Source organism: Thalia democratica, chromosome 7 (genome assembly GCF_965202585.1).
Source record: "Thalia democratica chromosome 7, ktThaDemo2.hap1.1, whole genome shotgun sequence".
Lineage (NCBI taxonomy): Eukaryota > Metazoa > Chordata > Thaliacea > Salpida > Salpidae > Thalia > Thalia democratica.
The window spans coordinates 53901902-53925643 of record NC_139171.1 but is presented as its reverse complement, the minus strand read 5'-3'; the positions used below and the strand labels follow the sequence as shown (position 1 = coordinate 53925643).

Sequence of the window (23742 nt, the reverse complement as noted above, 5' to 3'; positions counted from 1 at the left end):
TCTTACTAGTTTTTTATTCATTACTTTTTTAGTTTATTTTTTTGTTACATACATATTTATTCTATTCAATGTTTATGAAAGGGGCCACTTTGAATTTTTAAAAAGTATATATTTACAAATTCCTATTTATTATGTCATCTTTTAATTTATCTGTATAAATTCGGATACTTTACTTGCTGCTGAAAGAACTGTTTTTGATGCATTTCTGTAAACCTGAGCTTTAGGTTTTAAGTTATACAAATACACATAAAAAATAAAAAGCTTGATTGAATATCTACAATTAGTGCAATTTTATTCTTGTCAAGTATAACTAAACCCTTGTTTTATTACTGAATAATAATTAAAATAACAATAACATTATAAAAATAATGATAAGTGTGTTTTTTTCATGTAATCTTTTATAATTTTTCTATCTGAAAAATTACTTTTTTAAATATTCCGGCCCAAATAGTTTTTCAAACAATATCAAATGATTTAGTTGCTGCGGAGATCTTTACAAAAAGAATTAGTTCAATCGAATATTTAAAAGTTTATATAGTTTTATTCTTGACAAGTATGGCCGAAGTCTTCTTTTGTAACTAAATAATAATAATAATAATAATAATTAGATATTGTTGTAAACTTTTGTTACAATTTTTCACAGTCAGTCCTCCCCTACCCCCGGCCAGAAACTTCAAAATAGACAGTTCTGCGAACAACACCCTTAAAGTTAGTTGGGTTGCAGACGACTCCCACCTAGTGACAAGCTTTCAAATCACCAACAACGTCACCAACCAAAAATACCTGGTCGGAAAAAGAAGGAGGTTCTAAATTTGATATCAGATTTGTTTTACTAAATAAAAGTTTAAATTTATTTTAACTTTAAATTATAAGTAGCAGCATAAGTTAAAACAATTTTTAACAATAATTTCAAAACATCAAACACACTAGTAAAGCTTAACTTAGAAGTTGTGCCTGACAAATTAGTTATGATGCATGTTTATATCATCTTACTTAAAACACTAATACATTAACTGTCTTTATGTACTTCGTAAATGAACTCTGTTTTTAAATTTTCAGATATTGTATTTAAAACATAATTAAACGTTATAATCAAGCGAGATATTATCAAAAAAGCTTCTTTGTGTGTAAACTGTACAAAAACTAAATTATTTTTGTTAAAAAAAATTAGTTACTTTTATCTATTTCAAGTATTATTGCCAAAAAAGTTTTATTGTTTGTTTACATAACACCTCATTAGTATGCGTGAACTCTTCTGTTTTTGTAATTTATTAAGAAAGCATTGTTAATTTATTTAAAGCTTCTAAACATTTACGCTATCACGAATATTTTGAATAATTGTAGTTTTAATGTGTAAACAAAAGATATTTGTACGAAAATTACTAAATACTACTTGTTCTTATTTTGTTAATCACCAAAGGGTGATTTCTAATAGTGTTTGTTTTTTTTAATTTACATTCTTGAGCTTACTAAGAGCTCAAGAGAGCTTACTAAGAGCTATAAATAATTACGCCTTAGTTTGTGAAACTTCTTGTTTTGTTTACTCTTGTTTTTATAAAACTTTTGAGTTATTTTTTTAGTAATAAAATATATATACTACCTTACGTTTAGCTACAGGTGAATAATTTAAAGTTTATTATTTCATCAAATGTAGCGTAACAATTTTATCTTAATTATATAAGTACTGAGAAATTTGCTTATAGATAAAAATTCGACTTGAACACGTTATTAGCTGTTACAATATACATTTACCTTGACAATTTTAGGTTTTTGAAACTATTAGGCACTATTATGTATTTTTAATGATTATGTAATATATCAAAACTTTAAACTAAAATCATTATTACGAAATTACATATACAACATTAAAGTTCTCAGCCAAGCTACAAAACAATTAGCTTGCATGAAAAGGTAGTACAGACTCAGACACATGTAATTTAAAATCTATTTGTTTCTTATCACAAACAAATCTTCTTAAGCATGTTATTTCAATTTGAAATTATTATACTTTGTTTTTAATGTAGCAAAAACACTTATATGAATTTTTATTCTCTCCATAGATATGAAATCTTTTTAAAAGCTGTTCTTTATCAACATTTTTTAAAGTCGTTAAAATAGCTCATACATATCAAAATGTTTTTTCAGATAAAAATTTTGTTAGGTACAGTCAGTGCCAAGATGTGTAATACTTAGCGATTTAATACTTTCAGTAATTACTCCCTTTTTTAAAGTAGATACCAAAAGTTCTCTCAAAGCTATCTGGTTAAATCTCTAATTAAAAAGTTTTAAATTTTTCTTTGCCATTTTATTGCTTTATATTGTAATCAATCTTATTTTAACCTCAATCAATTAATAGTTAGTTTTTTGACACTTACTGTAAATTAGAAAATATGTTTAAATTGTCCATTTTCTATTTGACATATGATGCAAAAATTAAAACATTTCATCGGTACATAATGTGATAAATTGATAATAAATTGTTCTTTTGTTTAACACAAATCACTCAAATTTGCTGAGCAGAAAATTCACGGCATTATTAAAAAATACTATTATTCTGCTAAGTTAGATTAATCACTTAAAGAGCTTAGTTTTCACATTTTACTTAAATTCAATTAAGTTCACCTTTAAAACGTTTTGCAAAGGTAGATGAATAAGGTTAGAAAAATTATCAAAGTTATGATTATAATCGGGCTGTTTATTTCTATACATAGTTTACATTTAAAACTGGTAAAAAATTCTTTTTAAAACATTCGTACTTTATCACTTGTTGATAAACTGAATTTTGTTAACAATCCTAGAGTTTGTATACAAAACAAGCTACGAAATTGTAGCGCTAAGTAAAATAAAATACACAACAATTTCAATCAAAGCTGAAGGCACGACTTTCCATAAAAATGTAAACATGCTGCTGAAAAATTCTTTGATGTTTGCTGGCCACTTAGCTGCTTGCTAATCTGCGACAACTTGACATGCGTGTAATATTTTACTTGCTGTTAGCTACTTGTTCGCAACGCCTCATTATTGTTTCAAATAGGGGAAATTTATTTGTGGCTGTGAGATGATTTCTGTGTACTTATTCGTACAAATTACACCGTGCATTTGTGTGTAAGAAATTTTTAATGTGGGAACTTTTTGATGTTTTGACCCGAACCCTGAACCGCATTTATTGATAAACTGAAAAAAAAGCTGATTTTCAAAACTAATCTTAGTGATAAGAAATCTAATATTTGAAAAGTTTTACGAAAGTGTAATATTTAAGAAATATTTACAGGAATTTTGAAATAGCAACAACGTTACCTGGAAGATACTACAACATATCAATACAAGTTAAAGGTTACAGAATGCCAAGTAAACCTGTGTACATTTGCACTAAAACAGGTTAATTTTTATTGAGTGTTCGTTTTATTGTAATTTAAGACAATAAACTAAACAAAGTTTAGTATTTTAAAGTAAAAAGAAATTTTAGTATTAAAAAGTTCTTGTAATACACTATGATGTAAACTTGCTTCAGTAAACTTGCTTCAATAGTTTTGATTTTTTTTTCTTATTTAAATGTTTGATCATTATTAGTTTTAATTTTGTAGAGAGTTATATTTCTTAACCGGATCTCAAAGGTTTAATTTTCAAAAATATTACAGTTTGGAAATAAGGAAAATGTTTAATTATACAATAAATTATTATTTTTCGTTTTTTGGTTAACTTTTAAACTAATTTATATAGTTTATTTCAAATAAGTAATTAGTTTAAGCTTTAAACAAAAGCAATTTATACTATTCCTAATAAAGTACAACTTTATTTTGTTCTTTTTAAATTAAGAGTTAGTTAAGTATTTCAAACCACAAAAGTTGTACCGTGCTAAAAAATATTAAAAAAATTTAATTAGATTTCGACAACGGTAGCCCTTAACTGAAAAAATTAAAACACTAAGGCATTACTATTTGGCTTACAAAACTAGATAATTTGTATAAAACGCAATTAGCATTTGAGGCCTGAATCCGGGTCAAAATACGGTTTGTTGATACTTGCGCAAATATCCGAAACATTGTTTTGTAATTTTCGGAAGTATTAAATAACTTAAACAACATTGCTTCAACATTGGCAGCAAAAATTATTTTTAGTGTTTTAGGTATGATAGATTAGTCTTATCATGTTAAATTTTTTTGTGGAATTACTTCTAAGCTTGTACTTATTTTACTTAGCCACAAAACTCTTGCAAGAAGTAAATTAGAAAATAAAAGTTATGCTGGAGATACTTTTGAACTGTTTCCTTATATTACATTCCGAACAATTTTCTACTATATTGTTAAGTTTAAGTTTTGTTTAGCTTCAGTTTTAACTTTTAGTTTCGTTAAGTTTGATAAACTATATAATTTTTATCAAAAGTTTAATTTAGTTATTGATAAAAAATTGCTATTTTTTTTTAAATGAATACTTAATATATAACTTTATTTTTTATCTACTTTTACTTATAAGAAACTCAAAACACAAAAAAAATCTGATAATCAGATAATGTACTACGTAAAAGTCGTTACTTTTTGTTTGCACAAACAAAAACTTATTATACAATAAAATCTTTAGTAGCTTCTAGTATTAAATAGCATAAAAAAGTAAGAAATAAAAATATTTTATAACGTTTTGTTTCTTTTTTTCATTTAAAGTAGATGGTTTTAATTAATAACTTTTAATATTGTTAACTTCAAAGTTTAAACACACCAGCATATAAATTAACAGTAAATAACTTTTATTTTGATTTTAAATGAAATGTAAATAATTAAATTAGCTTGTACTTTATAGTTTTATGAATGTTTTTATTGTTAGTCTACAAAAGCTCACTAAAGCTATTCCTTTACAAGATTAGCATTTGTTTATCACTTTTAGCTGTTAGTTGAACGTAGACAAAAGCATATTCTGTAATATATTATTTTCTGATCATTTAAGCCTAATATAATCCATTTAATCTAATATAATGAGGCATGATATTTGAGTATTGTTTTATTAATTGAATACAGAAAATACCAGGCAACTCTCATGAGATAAGATCGAAACCGTAATCGAGGTAGTAAACTATCTTATTTGAAATACAATAGCTCTTTCCTTTAATTTATAGCTACCAATGTTGATTTAATAGTAGTAATTTAAAAGTATAAAAAAGCACTTTAACTATATTTTCTCTCAATGCATCAATTATTAGAACAAAAACTTCAAATAATTTTCATTTCTAATTCTTTTAAACGTGACATACGTTCTCAATTTTCTTAAATGTTTCATTAGATTACTTCCTTTCTGATTATTTTTAGCTGAAGTTTTATATGAGTTTTAACCGCTAATATAATTATATAGTAAATTTGACAAAGGTAAAATATCACATGAGCTTTTTATAGTAAATTAACCAAGTTTGAAATAAGTTCAAAAATTTTTTTTTTTTTTTCTACTGTCTTTTATACGAGTATAAGTTGAACAAAGCTTAGGTTTTACAAGTTTTTATATAAATAGTAATAATTTTTTGCTCTACATATGCTATATTTGAAAACTTGGTGATTAGTTAAAATATTTTTTAAAGTAACTGTTCTAATATTTTACTGTATTAACTCAATTTAGTTTTAAGTTTTCTTTTATAGCTGTTATAAAACATTTTGTGTCCTTTTGTCAAAGAAATTATTACTACTTACTTGTGTTCAACTAAATTTTCTAAACTACAGTTAGATTGTTTTTGATTTAAAAGTTCAAACATTATCTAATGTGGTTTTTGAAGTTTTAGCTTTTTTATAAGCGATGTTTTTAAACAATTATTTTGTTCTGTATGTTATAACAAAACAAAAAAAAAGACTGATTTTAAATCAATGAACTTTTTTTTTATAAAAAATTATTATATTCGTAAACTAATGAGTTTATGTAAAAACATATTCTTATTTGTACCACCATGTGGGTGTATTATTTTTTTAGAAATGTATACGATAGTATTTAGGAATTTAAGCTTAGTAAGTTACACATGCAGCTATTTTATTTTAAAACAATTGTACTAAATAGTTTATTGCATCTCTATAAACTTATTGGCATTTTCTTTTATGTAGCTTTTACTCATGTATGTAGTTTGCTTTTTATTGAAAGCATATAACCCGCTACAACAGCTGAATAAGGAAGAAAACATTTTTTTTTTTGCGCACTTAACTCATTTATTTATGTTATTAATAAAAACAGGTTACTTATGTTCGTTAATTAATTTAATAGCCGTACTTAAAGAAACTGCAAAGTTCAAAACTTTGTTGCTTTTTTGAGAAGATATTATAAACCTTTTTTTATAATTCACCATTAATAGTCTTATCTAAACAAACATTTTTTAAATTAATTCATTTTTAACATTATCTCAAAACAACGACTAAATTTCCAATTCTTAAGTAATTTTTAAATTTGGCTAATATATAACTAAATTGTTATGTCATTTAATCAAGTTAGTTTATCTAAATAAGTGTCGACTCTAAATTATTATCGTAAAAGTTTGATGAAGACTTAAAGTATAAAGCTTTAAGCCACAAACATATGTTATATGTTACTTTTTGTATATATACATCAATATAAATTGCTCTACTTATCTACAAAATATATGCCACTATAAACCAACTTTAAACAAAACAACAAACAATTAATAAATATACAGAATTAGAGCGTAACTAAACTAACTTTTTATTAAGTATTTTTAAACTTCAACTTTAAACTTGCGTTGTATGTGTTGTTTTTCGGCCAAGTTAAAAAAAAAACTAAAAATTCTATCAACGAGTTATTCAACAAACGTAAAATTTGAGTTGCTTTAAATTTAATAATTATTTTACGAATGAAAGAAACCAGTATTCCATCTAAAATTGTGTTTAAACACCGGTTGCAACAGGAGCTTAATAAGATTTCCTTACTTATTACAGATAAATTGCACATACAACGGATATGAATGTTTGTTTTATCCATTATAAGTTAAACTTGATTTAATATTTTATACAGTTTGTAGCATTGTGCTAAACAGTTGGCAAGACAAAACTGTCTCCATACATTGTTGTTGAGTAAATATTGAAAAACTTCCCATACTTTTTCTGAAAGGATTTACCTGTTTATTTCTTAGTTTAGTCTTTTATTTAAAGAATGAGGATTTAACTTGTATGGTTTAAATATTGGAGCTTTCAATTATAATAAAAACTTTTTATAAAACTAAGTAACACTTTACGTGAGTTAAAGGAAATATTATTACAGCTGTGGCAAAACCACTGGATGTCGTTGTTGAGCAGTTGGACATGAATGCAGTGAAAGTTGATTGGAAGACTTCAGTAAAAGTTGTCAACTACAAAGTCACAATGCTGTTCAGAAAAAATCGTCAAATAATAAGCACTGCCTACACACGTTAGTTTATTTGTTAACAAGTTTTACTGTAGTTTTATTTTTGCACCATCTTTTAATTAAACAGCAAAACTTTTGAAACCATTTAAAAACTGATGTATTGTTTTCAATATTTCCCTTTTAGTTGCTAAATTTTAATAGAAACTTTATGAAAACTTTCAGTCTACTAATTTGAAGAAACTATAATAAAATTTATATATTTTTAGTGTATGTTATAATTTACAACTAGACTTTCAATTTTTTTGAACCTTTTTTTAACTGTCGTAACATTGCACAATAAACAGTATAAAAAAAAGAGTTTTAACTTTTAAATGAACAGGGATTTTAAATGTAAGTTGTAGTAAATTTGATAATTATATTATTACCATATTCACTGTAATAAGTTTATACTACTGAAAAAAGACTTGTATTATTAACATTTATGGATTTGTTTTTAGTTTGATTTATTGTTCATATACTTTAATCAATACTAAAAGTTTGTGTTTATTTTTCTTTTCAAAAAAAGTACTTAAAAATATTTGTTTTTGCTTATTTTCCTATGAGTTTACAAAAATTTTGTATAGTCTCTTAGGAGTATACATCTAAGGGTTTTCAGGTAGTAAAAACATGCATCAGCAAAATTTTACAAATAAAACATAAAAACAATAACAGAAGAGACAAGTCATGTATTTAATTCTTCATTAATAATGATTGGAAGTGAGTATGAGATACAAGTGAGATCTGTTTACGCGGGAAATGTTGAAAGTTCACCAACTTCCACTTATTTCATTACAGGTATGAATACTATGAACCATAGTTATCTTTTTTGTACAAGTTTTAGGGTCAAATTAAATTTATTTTTGAACAACAGCAACTATAAATGATTTTTCTTTACATTTAACAAAACTGAGTTTTACATTTTCTTCATTCAATTCGTCAATAATAGATACAAAGGTCTTAAGTTTTTCTTTATGTCAAAATTAATAAAATTCAATTTATGTTAAGTATGCTATAAACTATTGTAACTTTTTCTTTAATGCTGTTATACATTGTTTGTTCATGAAAATTGAAAGCTTATCTGTGTCTTTTATGACAATTGTTTTATTAAAAAAATAGTTTTGTTCGCTGTATAAACTTATGTAATAAAAAAAGAAAGTTTTTATTTAAACTGAATTTAGTCTGTTAAATATTTTATAGTATAGTAAAAAATGCACAAATAATTTTCTTTCTAATTAAATACCTATATTTCACTACAAACAATTGGTGTTATTAACAAATACTTTACATCAATGAAAGCAATAGCGTTAAAAAAATATGAAAGAACAATAAAAGTCATTGACATTTTTAACACTTTAGAATGTTAAATTACAATTCTTAAGTACAAAAAATCATATATATGTTTGTGTTTCAATAAACAATTACAGTTTAAAAATGTAAATCATTTTAAACTTTGTTACTAAAAAACCAATCGTCATACTAAGTTTGTTGACAGGCTTTTAATAAAGATTATTTTTAATTGTTTTTTGCTGTTTAGATTTAACTGTCATTGTAACAGAAAATAAGTTTAAACACGTGGGAAAAATATCAATTAAGAATGTATTGAAATCGAGGGTGATAACAAACTGACGGGTATTATACCTCCCACTTAGAATTTCGCGCTAATACGCTTCTTTCATCACTCAAATTGTTTCACTATTAAAATTAACTAATTACTCTCAAATTTTCTCATACATGGTGTTTTAGCAATTTTAAATCGGTAGTGAAGTTTTAATAGGTTTTTTTAATTTTCGCGTTTGCATCAGTTTTAATTAAAGTGCTGTGTTGATTGAAGAAAAAAAGATCAACTTTAAAATTAAGACTATATAGTTATAACATCTAGAAAGTTTAAATAATTACGGCTAGATAAATATTAAAAAGGAAAAAAATATAATCATCAGTTTTTACTGAATATAATTGAAAATCAATAAAAAAGTACAAAAGCTTGTGCACAAAATTATATTTGTTTTAAGATTTTACTTTGACTTGTAAACTACTTTTAACGAATTAAAAAATAAAGTGGATACTGTATTCCTAATAAAAAAGATTATTTAAAAAGTTGTTTGCTTTATAATTAAGTCTTTTTACTTAACTTATCAAAGTAGCATTTATAAAGTTACACTTTAATAGTATACATCATAACTAACAAAAAATCTACTAAGCATTTTAAAATATAAGTAAACAATTTCTCTAACTGACTTTCTTACAAAAAAGTAGCAACTGTATTAATAAAAAAAACTTTTTATGTTTAAACACTAAGTAAGAATAAAACATATATAAGTTTTATAATTATACAACATATATGACACAAAATATACTAAACATGTAATAAACCGGTTAGACAAGTTTTCTGATTATTTATCCTTCAGACCTGCCGGCACCTTCAGACTTGAGAGTTTTGCAAAAATTCGAGAGCCGGGTTCAGTTGATATGGAAACGGGTTGAGTTCGAGGGCCACGACAGCGACCACTTCCTCACCTACCAGGTCACCGTGTACGATGACCAGGGCAACCTGGCTGCCAACGATTTGTTGTACCACAACAGCAGCAGCCCCTACTCTGAGGACAACCTGGACAGCTACCTGTACACGTGGATCAACAACCTGACACCTGGAAGGCACTACAACGCTTCAGTGCAGGTTGCTGTTTGTTTTGAAATGCATAGAAAGATGTAAACAGTTAAAATTTACTGATGTCACTTGAACAGTTTTCAATATTTGGTGCGAATAATTTCAGAGACGTAGTTTTGTTTTCTAATTAATTTAATACTGAATGTTTTGTTTTTGATAGTACCATATTAAAAATGGTATATACTTTTTTTTTCTAATAGTTCTTTTAATTTGGTTAATTAGTTTTGCAGATAACTGTTTTAACTACAGTATATACTTGTTTTTAAAATTTTTTACAATTTTAAACTAAGCTTTATCCTTATAATTATAATAAGCACATTTTTGATTTTTATTAAAAACAGGCATATATGCAAGGAAAATCCAGTGAAAAAACTGAGATAACTTTTCAAACGAAGCGAATTGGGCTACCAATCGACATAACAGTGGTACTTGAGTTGTCACCTACACTACCTCAAGAAGACATTACTTCAACTAAAAAGTTCCTCAAAAGTTTTGTCAACTCATTCGATTTTGAAAAACCCGAAAAAGTACGGTCAGAGCTGTTTATTATTTTATAACAGATTTATGTCCAAACTCTAGTTTTATATTACAAATGTTTACAGTAACTTCTTTGAAATCTTTACTACTAGTCACTTTTTAAATTTAAAAAAAAAAATCTAAACGACATTACTTTGTAGGATTTCATTGCTACAACTGTCCGATAGACCAATAAAAAGATTCTCATTGAAAGATTCGAGCATTGAAAATATTGTTTCAAAAAACTTGGAAACTTTAACTCCTTTACCCGGAGCATCTTTGATAACTCCCGAAAAATTTCAAGAAATGATAAAGGTTTTGCTTATTTGTGTAGTTATAATTCTTGTTTTAAATTTACAGTTTGTCAAACAATCATTAATTATATAATATATTGTTTCTAATAAATAACAACTAGGTTGTACTTAATAAACAAAACTTACTACAGAATAATTTACTAGTTTTTAAACTTAAAAACATAATTGATGTATCTTCGTTTTATAAAAATATATTTTCAACCGTTATAAAGTGTTTAAAATTATAGTCTACAACTAAACAGTTTTAAAAGTTATAACAAAGTTGTAACTGCAGACCAGAAAATAGTATTCTTTTGTTTTATAAGTATTACAGATACCAAAACACTTATTGTATTTTCCTTTAAGTTTGTTTTGTTTAAAAATAAGCTTTGTTTTTTTAGCGAATAGAAAGTAAACAAATTTTTTGAAGGAAACAGCGGCAGAATGTCGAAGTGGCACCACTAGAATACTGCTATTCGTCATGACCAACACAAACTACGCCACCTTTCTACCAGGTTCCACTGAAAACATCACCAATGCAGGTTACGTGCCTATTGTATTGCAGATGGCCCAGAGCGCCGTTCTACCAAAGTTAGTTGAAAAAGAAAAAGTTTTACACATTTTTATATATTAACTTTATTTAATGCTTGAGTTTAAGTGCTTTTCAAAAACATTAGGCTTACCTAAATAAAACTTATTCATTTTTTAAAGCCATCCGGAAGTTCACCGGTACATTCTAGGAAGCTTCAACCAGCTTTATTACGTACTTCACTACGTCATCACTGACGCGGTCAGGGCTGAGATGTTTCCTTTGAAGCAAATTCTGCACGAGCGTGACCTCATTCCACGAAACTTCGCCTTGTCCAAAAAACTTTCAGGGTAAAAGCAGCTAAATATATTAAATTTCCTAAATTTGTTGATAACTAATGATGCTTTTAGTGGTGGAGTGCTTGAATGGTGGGCGCCCAACGAATGGCCTCTTTATTACGTCATAAGACTTGAAGGAGAAGACGGTGAAATTTGGAGAGAAAATGTTACATTCCCGTTGGTCGATAAGTAAAAATAAAGCAATCGTTATTCTTTGAATAAAATAACTACAAAGTTCTTAAAAAATCTGCTTTACTTTGTTTTGTTTTGAAAATAGTTTAATTTTCAAAACAGTCATCATAGTTTAACTGATTACTTCTTGATAATATTTTGGCTGAAAAAATTTTAAGTACATAACACATGTTTTATAACGCTTGTCCAAGTTATAAAAATATTTTCCTATGTAACAGTGTTATAAGTTTTATATATAATATAATTTCAGCCGACGTTTGCAGTACGCATATCCGTTCACCTCGGGGCTGACACCTAACGGAAATTACAAAATTGTATTGGAAGCTCATTCAAATGGACATGTGATGGCTCAACAAGCGAAATCATTCAGAACTGACCATCGCAATATACTTATGCTCAACAATTCTGCTAGCTATGAAGGTTTGTATTAGAAGTTCAAAACACTAACGATGGTTTATTTCATTTATTTGTTGCTGACTAAAATTTTGTTGTTGCACTCTACGCAGAAAATATTTTTGCATAAAAATGTTCAAAGTTATAACAAATTATTAGTTTTATTTGTTTTAATCACTAGTTTGTCAAAGGATTAAAAACATGCTAACAACGTGTAATGCCCAACTAAACATTATTTATAATAGATAACAGTTGTCTAAACATAAAAAGCAGTCAAAATTGCCTTAAACAAAGCGTTTTTACATACTAAAACTTGTCTTATAACTACATACTACTGAGTAACTGAATTATAACAAAAGTATTTTAACATGCAGAAAACCTGATAAATTCAAACTTGTTGTTGCCGATAGAAACAGAACTGAACAACTACTCAAGGAACAAAAGAAGAGGTGAAAGAAAAGATGGAGTTCAAGACAACAAGCATCTTAAGGAAGTCACTGAAAGTCAGTTGACAATTTTACTATACTGTCTGTGTTATCAATATTACGTGTTTAGTTGAATTTTTGCTCACTGATGTTAGTTTAACTACTAATCTTTCTTTATTTTCTAATATCAAAGCAGTGTTTAAAAAAAAGTTAGTCCAAAGTTTATGAATAGTTTGAAGTTGTCAAACTAAATCAAAATTAGTATAGAAGCGTTTATTTCTTATTGAATATCAAAACAAATTTAATCCGCAAGACGGCTTCATTTTCAGAAAGAGAGTTATTGCTAACAAAAGAAAAAGTTTTTACAAAAAATATATTCAAAAACTACAAAATGCGTGTACTAATTGCTTTAGTCAGTAGAAATGTGTAAAATAATCAGCTTACTTAGCTGGTAGGTTAAGATAATCAACTTATTTATATAGCTCAAGTGGTGTAAAAGTTGTTTGTTGATTGAAGGTTATATCGTTAACAAATTAGGTTTATTATTTATTAAGAATATTTTTTTAAAGAACTTTGTTGCTAACTTATATATAGTTTTTTCATGTATGTTTCAGTTTGTTTAGTACTATTAGGTATAAATTATAAAACGATAGACTTTTACTTGTTATTTACAACTACATATTTATGCACTCAAGATATAAGTTAAACATTTATGGTATAAAAACTAAAATAGTTGTCAAAGTAATCAGAATTTTCAAAGTTTGTAATTATTTATTGATGTAAAATAACTCATTATTAGCTTTAAAAATGACTTTTTTAAAATAACTTTAAATTTTATACTTTACTACAAAATAAAAAATAAAAAAGTTGTTAAGGTTAGGAAAAACATTAAACTATTTTGACTAAATTAACGGTTTATAAAAAGTAAATACTAATTTTTCGATTCATAATTTTTTGATATAAAACGTGTCATTTTTATTTTTTTGTCAACAGTTTTGCGGTTATATACTAAAAAATCTTAATTAATCAAATATCAAGTCAAACTTGTTAATTTTTTTAGATTTCTCTTAATTATGTCGGTTTCTATTTTAAAATGCTTTGCTTTATATAAATATTTGTTTTTTTTTAACACATATGCATGTATTTTAAGATTTGACATCTAATATCAAAAACAAGTATGTAGGGATTTGAAAATGTAATCTAAAAACTTGTTAAATATCTAAACTACAATTTAAATTTGTCTTGGATTTAATAAAGGCAGTTACTTAAAGTTATGAAAGGCATAAGTACAAAACCAGCAAAATAGTTAAGTTACTTATCATGTTTGAGCTATTTTACTTTTTTATCAATAAAATCAACTGTGAAAAGTTTTAATATTTGGATAGTTGTTATAGTATAGACTAATGTACTTATGTTTTCTATCTTTTAAAATTTTAGTTCATCATCCAGACATAAACTGATTTTATTTTAAAATCGTTTAAATGCTTATTTTTCTAAAACATATAAAACTAAGTTTTATGTATTTTTATACCATATTTTATATGTATTAAGCAAGAAAGCTAGCTATAAACAAAAGTATTAGCACAAAACTAATACAATTTTGAGCAATTTAAAAACACTTTTAAAGTACTTAACAAATCTTAAATACACATAATTAGCTTAAGTTTTCGCGCATCGGCATTCGCTAATAATAGAAAAAGAAAAAATTAAGCTACAACTTTATGTCTGCATATTATCTGCTTCAATTGAATTGAACCCAAATTAAATTAGTACAATTTCCTATTGCATAATTGCACTTACCGTTACTTCTTGTTGCACAATGATAACTTTGTTTACTAAACTGGCACAATACTGCTACTATCGAAGGTTCCGATATTATAATTAATTAGACACGCTTCGCCAGCGTCCAATAATCGAAACTTTACGAAGAAACAAAATAAATTAAGTTGTTATATTATTTCTGGAATTTAAACCCAAAACTTTAAAATTTGTTCTTTTGTGGTCGACCAAAATTTTCAAGCCACGACCTACTCAAACTTTTATTTGTCAGACATAGTAATTAAAAATGATCACCGTAGTTCTATTATTAATCATAGCCGTCTCTGGCACGGTAAAAGCCCAAACAAAAAACGACCAAAATTTCCCGTTTTCGTTTGACGACCACGTGCTTACTGAGGTTATCGAGGACGTTTTTGACGACCTGCCCGATGAGGAATTTGCCGAGGAAAATGTTGGTTTGACCAAAGGCGGCAACGCTGCCACAGATCAGACTTTTACCAAGTTCAGGACTGGCTCTGTAGTGACCACTTATAAATTTTATTCTCCTTTTCACAACTCTAGAAGGGCTCTTTCTAGCAAGCGGCACAGTCGTTAGTTACTCTCAATGAAACTTACAAACTTTTATATGAGCGTAAAACACAAAAAACAATACTGGTACATTTTGAACTTAACAACATTACAAAGCTAAACAAATTATTTCCTAATAAACAATAATATATTCTAGAAGCGAAATCGTGCCTGATGTCGGGTTGCAACATTGTTTTTGTGGTGGATTCATCCAACAACACAACTCCTCACGAGTTTAATCTGATAAAAACGTGGCTGAAAAAGCTCATCAATTCCTTCAAAATCGAAGCTATTCACAAGTAAGCTTTGTTATTTATATCTAAAGATAATATCTAAGTATTTTTTGCTGTCAAAAGTGAAAATAGTGTATTTCCAAATAAATAACTATTGTTTCATATAACACTATAAAGATTGTTAACTGTAACCAAAAACATATGTTTTTAGAACAGTAAGGCAATAATTTAATAATTAATTATATATTATAAAACTTTTTATTTAAGTATATTTCAGTAATTACATAAGTTATAAAAAAACAATTTCTAACTGCGTTAAAAAACTTTTTTTTTTTTAATTTCAACATCACAGCTGATCAAAAAGATGCTTAATGAAACTTCAAGCAATTCAAGCAATAAATGAAAAACTTTCATATAGAAATATTGTTTATTCAGTGAGAATTTAGGTGTGAAACCACATGAAAGGCAAATGCATACTATTAAGTGTTGAAATACAAAACAACTTCGACTTCAAAGTTGTAGTTTGGAGTTTTGAGTTTGCGGTTTGAAACTTGAAATGTTGTTTTTCTCATTATTTCTCAATAAATGAAAAGTATGTAGTCGAAATTGTAATCTAAGTCTAGAAAGAAAGCTTAAAGGTGCACCCAGCCAGTTATATCTTAATCCATTGTGGTTTGCGATTATCTGATACATTTGAGCTGCACACCATTGTACGGCACTCATAAGTTCGCTGTATCTGAAGAATTTATACACACAACAGTTTTCGCTCTTGGAATTACTTGGGCTTGTTTGCATTACGCATAGAATACAAAAACGCACATGTATTTTAATGCTACCGCATTTGTAGCAATGTACTTATATTGTGTTTAACATGAATACACGAAGCTGAATTCAAATACATACAAGTACGTTGTTAACATGCTAGATTTAAAATAGAACTTGAAATGTGATTTTATATGATATCAAAGAAAAATTTCAACAGATAAGAAATTAGTTAATTCACAATGAAAGCAAGCATGTTTAAAATGCTTTTAAAGATAGTTCTGGTAGTTAATAATGCTCAGACTGGTAGAATATAAATTTAATCAACAATTAATTACTATGACTAATTTGCTTGTCAGTAATTATTACCTATGTAGTTTTTGGTCACAACAACAATTAAATTTAGATTTTATTGTTTAAAATGTCAAACCATTTTTATTTTGGTGTTAATAGTAAAAACATCACTAAGTAAAATGTAAATACTACTTTAAGGATAGTACTACCAAGTCAAAGTAATAAATTAAATTCATATTAGTCTTAAATATAATAATATTATTTCATCTTATGCATATTTCAAATACCTTTTAGTTGTCATAAAAATCATTTTTAAAATCTTTTAAATAAACTTAATGCCAGTAAAAAAATTTGTATTGGTTATAGTATTCATTTCCGAATTAATTGCATTGCATAATAAATTAAACTGCTACAAAAACTTTGCAAATTAGTTTTCTTTTTTAATTAAGAACTGCTAATGATTTTGTATATATATGTATATGGTATATAGTGACGTTTTTTTCAGGGCGGCAGCTAACAAGTACAGGCAAGCTGTCAGGCGCAAGGTAACTGACCGCCTTCCCTCCATAGCAGTGTACGGGGTCGGATTGTCGATTATCCAGTACGCGCAGCGACCCCATGTGGTTTTACCCCTGACCAATCGGCTGACAAGAAAGCAGATAAACCGTCACGTGACTAACATGAACCAATACGGTTCGTTTGAAAGTTCTGTTTGGTGCCACTTTTTTTTAGTTTGAAAAAAGAAAATAAGCAAAATAAAAAGTATTTTATCTTTAGATTGTTTATCTTAAAGTTGGTATTCAGATAACAAAATATATGTTGGTATGTGACTTTTACGATTAAGCTATCTTTGTTAGAATAAACTGTATTAAATGTTTAAGAATTCATCAAACATTATAAATATTTCCTTTTCTATTTTTCATATTGCTTACTAAATGTTCTGTGCAGAACTCAAAAATATATTTAAAGTAGCAATTTAGAACATCGCATTAAACACTTTTTTCTTAACACTCGTTTTATGATAAGTTATTAAAATAATTATTGCTGTTATATGTGACAGTATCAATTCTGATTTTAAAATTATTAGTTGCTGTTTATATATTGTTTGAAACTAACTTTCAAATACTGATTTTACATGTGTTTCGGATTTGATGCTTTATTTATGAACACAAAAATGTTGAGTAAGTGACGTAATAACCAAGTTTGATTATGAACTACAGATTTTAAAATTTTACTTTTTTTGTGGTACATTATTATAATAATATTTTGTTTAAAAGCTAGCTATCTATTAAGTGTAAAAAAACTGATAAAAACTTGTAGTGATCGTTGTTTGATTTATGATTAATAGTTATGACTCTACTTTGTTTATAAAATATAGATCACTTTTAACCAAACATAAACAAAACAGTAAAAAGTCTTATTTAAATACTAAAAATCTATATACACATATTAGAGTAATATATTATAGATAACGCGTCATATCTTGGTAGTGCGATTTCGTACGTCCACAACAATATTTTGGTTTCTGACGGACCGGATAAGTTACCAACCAGGGACATTGTTGTGTTTGTTACTACTGGTCCCTCCATAGATGACATTCTTGTACCATTGAAGCTCTTAAAAGAAAAAGGTTGACATTTGAAATATATTTCTGTTTAAATGTATTACATTTAGTTCATAAGTTTTTTAAACCTGATACAAATAAAGTTTATTTAAAAAGATAAAAGCTTATTTATGACTTTATGAATTGCATTTTTTCAAGACTTAAAAAGAACTAATTTTATAAACCTGTATGTATTTTTTAATTTTGAAGTTGTTTCTAAGTTTAATTAAGTGTTGAACTATGGTCGTGTAAAGAAAAGCATAAAACTTATTAAACTTTTAAAATAATTAAATTTACTTTGAAAAAGTTCGAAATAGCTTTTAAATTTAAGTTTTGATTTTTACTGCTGGTTTTAAAAAGAGTTAGACAACTTAATCTTTTTATTTATAAATCTAAAAACATCTAAGTAGTTATAACCAAAAACGCTTATATAAAATCCTTCTTACGTGATTTAACTTTTAATATTTTTTATACAATTTTACTTAAAACGTTTATCCTCTGCACAATTACTCATTTGTAAATAAAAATTTAAACTTTAATAACTTATAACTAACTTTTTACTTTCAGGAGTTCAAACGATCGCAATTGGTCTGAAGAACAGCGCGCAAGATTTCATCGGGGAAATTTCGTCGCAACCAAACGAACTGTATCATTACGATATTGAAGATATGAGGAGTTTGAATCTCCTCAGAGCAAAAATAAGGAGGAATATATGCCGGTCCTCCCAGCGTAGCAAAAAAGGTTGAAACATATGTGAAATAGTTTTTAATACTAGTTTTAATCTATTATTTGGAAGACTTTTATTTAATTCAAATTGTTATTTGTACAATTACAACCTTAAGTTCTAAAGACTGTTTTTGAAGTTTTTTGTATTCAGAAATTTGAAAAAGGTACTTGATATGATGTTTCAGTTTATAAGAATTAAGCATTTTTTATTTTAATATCAATCTTTTTATAGAAATAAAAACATATCTGTTTTAAAGTTACTTGTGTTTTAAAAGGGTTAGCACTGTTTGAAAAAGAACATGAGTTACCAGAACAATGTAACGTGTGCAGCAGCAAAATAGATTCCAAAGTAAGTGTTGCTTTTTACTCAAAAATTTAGTTTATTTATTGATCAAAATTTGACAGACTTTGCAGAAGCTTTTCACCGAAACTGAACTAAAAGGCGAAAAGGGCGCCTTGGTTAGTTATGTTATTTATAATTTTTTTATTATTACTTAACGTTTAACTATTTTAGGGGCCGGTTGGCTTGCAAGGGGACAAGGGAGAAAGAGGCCCTGTAGGACCACCAGGGGTGTGCTCAATGCAATGTGACCGAACTGTATCGAAAAGAGTTAGTTCAGTTATTTTAAATTACTTTTTATTTATCGTAATGAGTTTGAACTTAAAAAAAAACTTTTTCTTAGTTTAGATTTTAAACAAATACATTTATTTAGTTATACAACTGTAATTAAGTTTACTTTTTTATTCAAAATAGACAATTAATTAAAGCTTAGTATACCAACTAACCTCTATATAGTTTTTTGTTCAATAAACTAAATACTCAAAAAAATACAAAATAAATATTTTTATTTTTAATTGTTAGGATGTAATTTAAAATGAAAAGTATAATTGTGCCTCAACACTGGATAAAACAAAAAACAACTAAATGGATCTAATAATTGACTCTAAAATATATAAATGCGGTACCAAAAGTCTGTGTACTGAAATTGCAACGACAGTATTTATTTCTGTGTCAATTTTTTTTATGTAAATTTTTCTATTTTATGGGAAATTTTTTTCAGCTGCTTAACCGCAAAAATTAAATTCAAAATGTTTATGTATTGTTCTCTACTTTTGTTGATTTTATCTACGAGTAAAAATTGTCAAGCAACAAAAAACGTATAAATTGATTAAAGATAGTTTGATAATGCGTTTTGCAACGCACGTATTGCTACAGCTGTACTGATTATAAACTATTCTAGACATACATTAAGCATGGTTTAGCAAGCAAATTAAGTTTTAGTTATTTTTAAACTTTGAAAATTCATTTAGTCTCTCACAAAACTTTTAAGTTTTAAACTCAATTTTCGTTATATTCCTAAAAATTCAAATATTTGTTTCAATTACTTTAACTTTAATTTTTCGTTGTGTATTTCGATTTATAAAATCTAAAAAGCAATTTACAAGCCCCTGTTGGTTTTAAATGAATTAAGGTTTAACATTCTTTAAAATTTGTAATAATGCGTATTAGAAAGCTATAAATAACTTAATCCCGTAAAACGTTGAATGATGTTGTGGTCTGTTCAAGTAATTTTCAATAATAAATCATTTATCTACAACTTAATATAATTCATGTTTTACAGGACTTGGATGTTTTTTACCATCCAACAAACCAGATACCAATACCTATAGTAAGAGTTTTATCTTCTTTAATTTTTCTTTTCATGAAAGTAAAAATAAAATGTCTTCAAAAGAGTTTTTTTTAAATAGTTTTATCGATGTATTTTGCCGAAAACTGAAAAACTTCAATGAACGTATAATTTTTAAACAGAAACCAAATATTCATAAACCGAGACGTGGAAAAAGGGGTTATACAGGACCAATGGGCCCAAAAGTATGTTTACTAGTATTACTTTATATTTTTCAAATATTACCTTTAGATAATAATATACAAGCATAATTTATCTTGCATTTTATGTTTTTTTTTTGTTGACGTCATTTACTTTTATATATTAGTTAACTACATTTTATATAAACAAACGTGAATAATCTGTACAAATGCTGAACTAACACAGTTTAAATCCCCATCAAAAAGTTTGTACTCTTCTTTTAATAACTAACTTTTTAAAAGTCTCAAAGTAAATAGTTTGAACAAAAGAACTGAATTGTTTTTACAGGGAGACAAAGGTATGCCGGGTCCAAAAGGTGAGAGTGGTATTAGCAGAAGCGAAGTCGTACAAATTGCCACACAAGTCTGCCACAAAGTGATTAAAGGTAATCTTTTTTATTACTGCGCCGATTAAGTTCAACACACTGCTTTCATTAAAACCTTTTTCTTGGTATTTACATAATCTTAAGGGATTAAGTTTAATGTCAAATTATACAATGTAGTTTGGATAATGCGTTGCTTGATAGTCAAAAACAACAAAATCATTAAAATATTTATAGAAGCCATTATCGAGTTTTGCGTTTTTCAGTTCAAATTTTTATTAAAGTTTAGGTAATGATTTTATGTAATTGTTATTAAGTTTTATGTAACAGAAGCATTGTTAAATCAAAAAAAAAATGATGTTTCTAAAATAAACGTTGTGTTTCTATGTGAATCAAATATAATGTTATTGAATTGAAAACATGTATAAATACTTTTTTTTTAATTCGTGCATAGCTTTGTGTTGGTATTACAGTATGCTAAAGAAACATTTCTTATTATAATACAACGTGTAGTTTAAATTACTTTTAGTAACTAAGTTTAAACATTTTTATAGTATAAAATAAAATAGATATCTTAAGCCAGAAATTTATTGAGTATTAGTTTCGAAATACGAATGTGAGAAAACGCGTTGTTTACTTATGAATAACGTTAAGATTGATATAAAAACAGTTTTACGATCATAGTTTTAAGATGTGTTAAATTGAATTCCTAAAATTATTACACAACGATTTTCAAATTATATAAAATCAAAAGAAATTGTAAAAGCAAAAAATGTTGGACTATTATATAACATTTTTAAAATTTAAGCACTTTTTATAAGCTAAAAATAATCTCAAATGTTTTCAAAAAAACTATTTTACTTAGTATCAGTATTATCTCTATCTGGCTTTTACAATACCTACAAAGATTATAAAAACTAAGTTCATATGAAGTAAATAAAAATATTTTTCTAGAATACAGCAAGCTATTGAAATATGAAAGAAACAAAGTTGTCAAAAAACACAACTTAAAAGGTGAATCGCTTGACATCGAATCAAACTCACAAGTAGTTGATAATTAGAAAGAAAAAATACTATCATGTTGGTAAGCTGTGGAAAGATAATTGATATTGTGGAAAGGTAGAAGAAAAATAATAACAATACTATTTGAAACTGCAAGTAAAAACATTGTTGAACAAGTCAACACAATTTAATATGCAACTTTCTGCATGTATAAATAAATGGTGCATAAATGTAAAATTATAGTAAAGTATGTTCTTTAGCATACAATTCAATTACTAATGTGTTCAACAAATTTTATGCTTAAAATGTTAAAGTTATTTTTATCACTTGAAATTAAACCTAACAAAACTGAATAATCAAACAGTTAAGTTCGGTTCATTAACTTTTATGGACAACATTTTAACTTGTGTTTCGTTAAAAAGCAATACCAAAAAAGTTAAAACTATTAACCTAAGTAAAATAACTTCCTAGTTTAACTTAAGACTAATGTTTCGATTAACTGTTGTTTTATTATATTTTTACTAATTTTTCTACATAACTCAAAAAAATTATAACTGTAAAAAAACCTGTTTAAGAGGTATTAGATGTTTATCCGAATATTCTACTTTTTTAAAATACAAATTTTCAAACAGAGTTAATTTTTATTTATATCCAACAACTTTTTGATAATCCATACAAACTTAAATGTGCATTTAATATTTTATCAATAACACTTTTTTTAAATGTCAAAGGTAGTTGAATTTGACTATTGAATTCTTCAGAAAATACTATTATTCGGGTGTAAAAAAATCAAAAAATACTTCTTCTGATTTGTTTGTTTTTATTTTAACTAATATGTTATAAAACATATTTGAACAACTTAAAATTTTCATTTGTCCATCAATAAAAACAGAGTAAAACACCATTTACAATCTATAAAACTTGTTACTATTTTTTATTTAATTTTCAGAAAAACTACTATATTTAAGCATCAAAACACTTTTTTTACAACTTATAAAAAAAACTATCTTTGATTATGTAAAACCTTAAAATGAGCGAATATACTTATTTTTGTTTTTATTACTGTTTATTTATAAAATTGCTAAACAAAAAAAATTAAAGTTCTGTTAAGAATTTAATGGATTTTTTTAATACAAAGTTATTTTTTCGTCGTTTTACTTAAGAATGTAGTAAATGGTTAACAATCATTCTTTTAAAGATTTGAAACTTGGTTATGGATTTTCAACTAATAACGATTTTGCCTCATAGAATTAAGCAATACTACATTTTTGTTTGTTTTTACAGCTTTTGCCTCATAATTATGTATAAGCTACAATTGACTTTTTTATGTTTGCCTTAAATTTTGTTAGTGTTTGCTTAAATCAATCATTTTTATTTTTGTATAAAAATTAAATAACGATGTTCTAAAATAAGTTTTATTAAATCTATTGTATTTTTACATGCTTTTTAACTTTTAAACTCGTAGTGTCCTATTTTAGGTTTTCGGGAAAAAAATGAAGTATTATATTGTGTAAGCTTTAAAAGATAGTTTTTCAAAAGAGTTTTAACTTTAAGTTTAGTCTGATTATTTGTTTAGTTTACACAAAAGTTGAAAATCTAATAAAATTATTATGATAAGCAAATTCGTACATTAATAGGCCATATTCAATTTCTTACCGAAGAAACAATTTTTAAGCTTTCAAACTTAAGCAATAAATATATTTGCTAAAGATTAACGTATAAAAAACTAATAATATATTTTTAATAGAAAATTATTTTAGGTAAAATATAAAATAGTAGTGATATTTGTGAGGACTAATTATTTGACCCAGACTTTATGTCATTTAAAAATTATAAAATACTAAATAATATGACGTTTACAGTAAACTGTTTTTTC

At 26.2% G+C, this 23742-nt stretch overlaps 1 protein-coding gene across 1 annotated transcript in view; it reads left to right on the top strand.

Moving 5' to 3' along the window:
* LOC145841753 (collagen alpha-1(XII) chain-like) overlaps positions 1 to 22815 on the top strand; it is a 33792-nt gene extending 10977 nt beyond the window's left edge. Inside the window, exons 12-34 of the mRNA XM_082949107.1 lie at positions 644 to 803; positions 3272 to 3378; positions 7237 to 7383; positions 8032 to 8154; positions 9765 to 10033; positions 10366 to 10556; positions 10702 to 10855; positions 11264 to 11424; positions 11545 to 11712; positions 11773 to 11877; positions 12143 to 12312; positions 12660 to 12788; positions 15214 to 15355; positions 16851 to 17038; positions 17814 to 17975; positions 18516 to 18689; positions 18950 to 19023; positions 19080 to 19133; positions 19189 to 19284; positions 20297 to 20344; positions 20485 to 20547; positions 20831 to 20927; positions 21819 to 22815. Of these exons, the coding sequence (XP_082805233.1) occupies positions 644 to 803; positions 3272 to 3378; positions 7237 to 7383; positions 8032 to 8154; positions 9765 to 10033; positions 10366 to 10556; positions 10702 to 10855; positions 11264 to 11424; positions 11545 to 11712; positions 11773 to 11877; positions 12143 to 12312; positions 12660 to 12788; positions 15214 to 15355; positions 16851 to 17038; positions 17814 to 17975; positions 18516 to 18689; positions 18950 to 19023; positions 19080 to 19133; positions 19189 to 19284; positions 20297 to 20344; positions 20485 to 20547; positions 20831 to 20927; positions 21819 to 21925 (3089 nt within the window). The 3' untranslated portion in view covers positions 21926 to 22815. The remainder of the gene's footprint in view (positions 1 to 643; positions 804 to 3271; positions 3379 to 7236; positions 7384 to 8031; positions 8155 to 9764; positions 10034 to 10365; positions 10557 to 10701; positions 10856 to 11263; positions 11425 to 11544; positions 11713 to 11772; positions 11878 to 12142; positions 12313 to 12659; positions 12789 to 15213; positions 15356 to 16850; positions 17039 to 17813; positions 17976 to 18515; positions 18690 to 18949; positions 19024 to 19079; positions 19134 to 19188; positions 19285 to 20296; positions 20345 to 20484; positions 20548 to 20830; positions 20928 to 21818) is intronic.
* Positions 22816 to 23742: the final 927 nt, after the last annotated feature.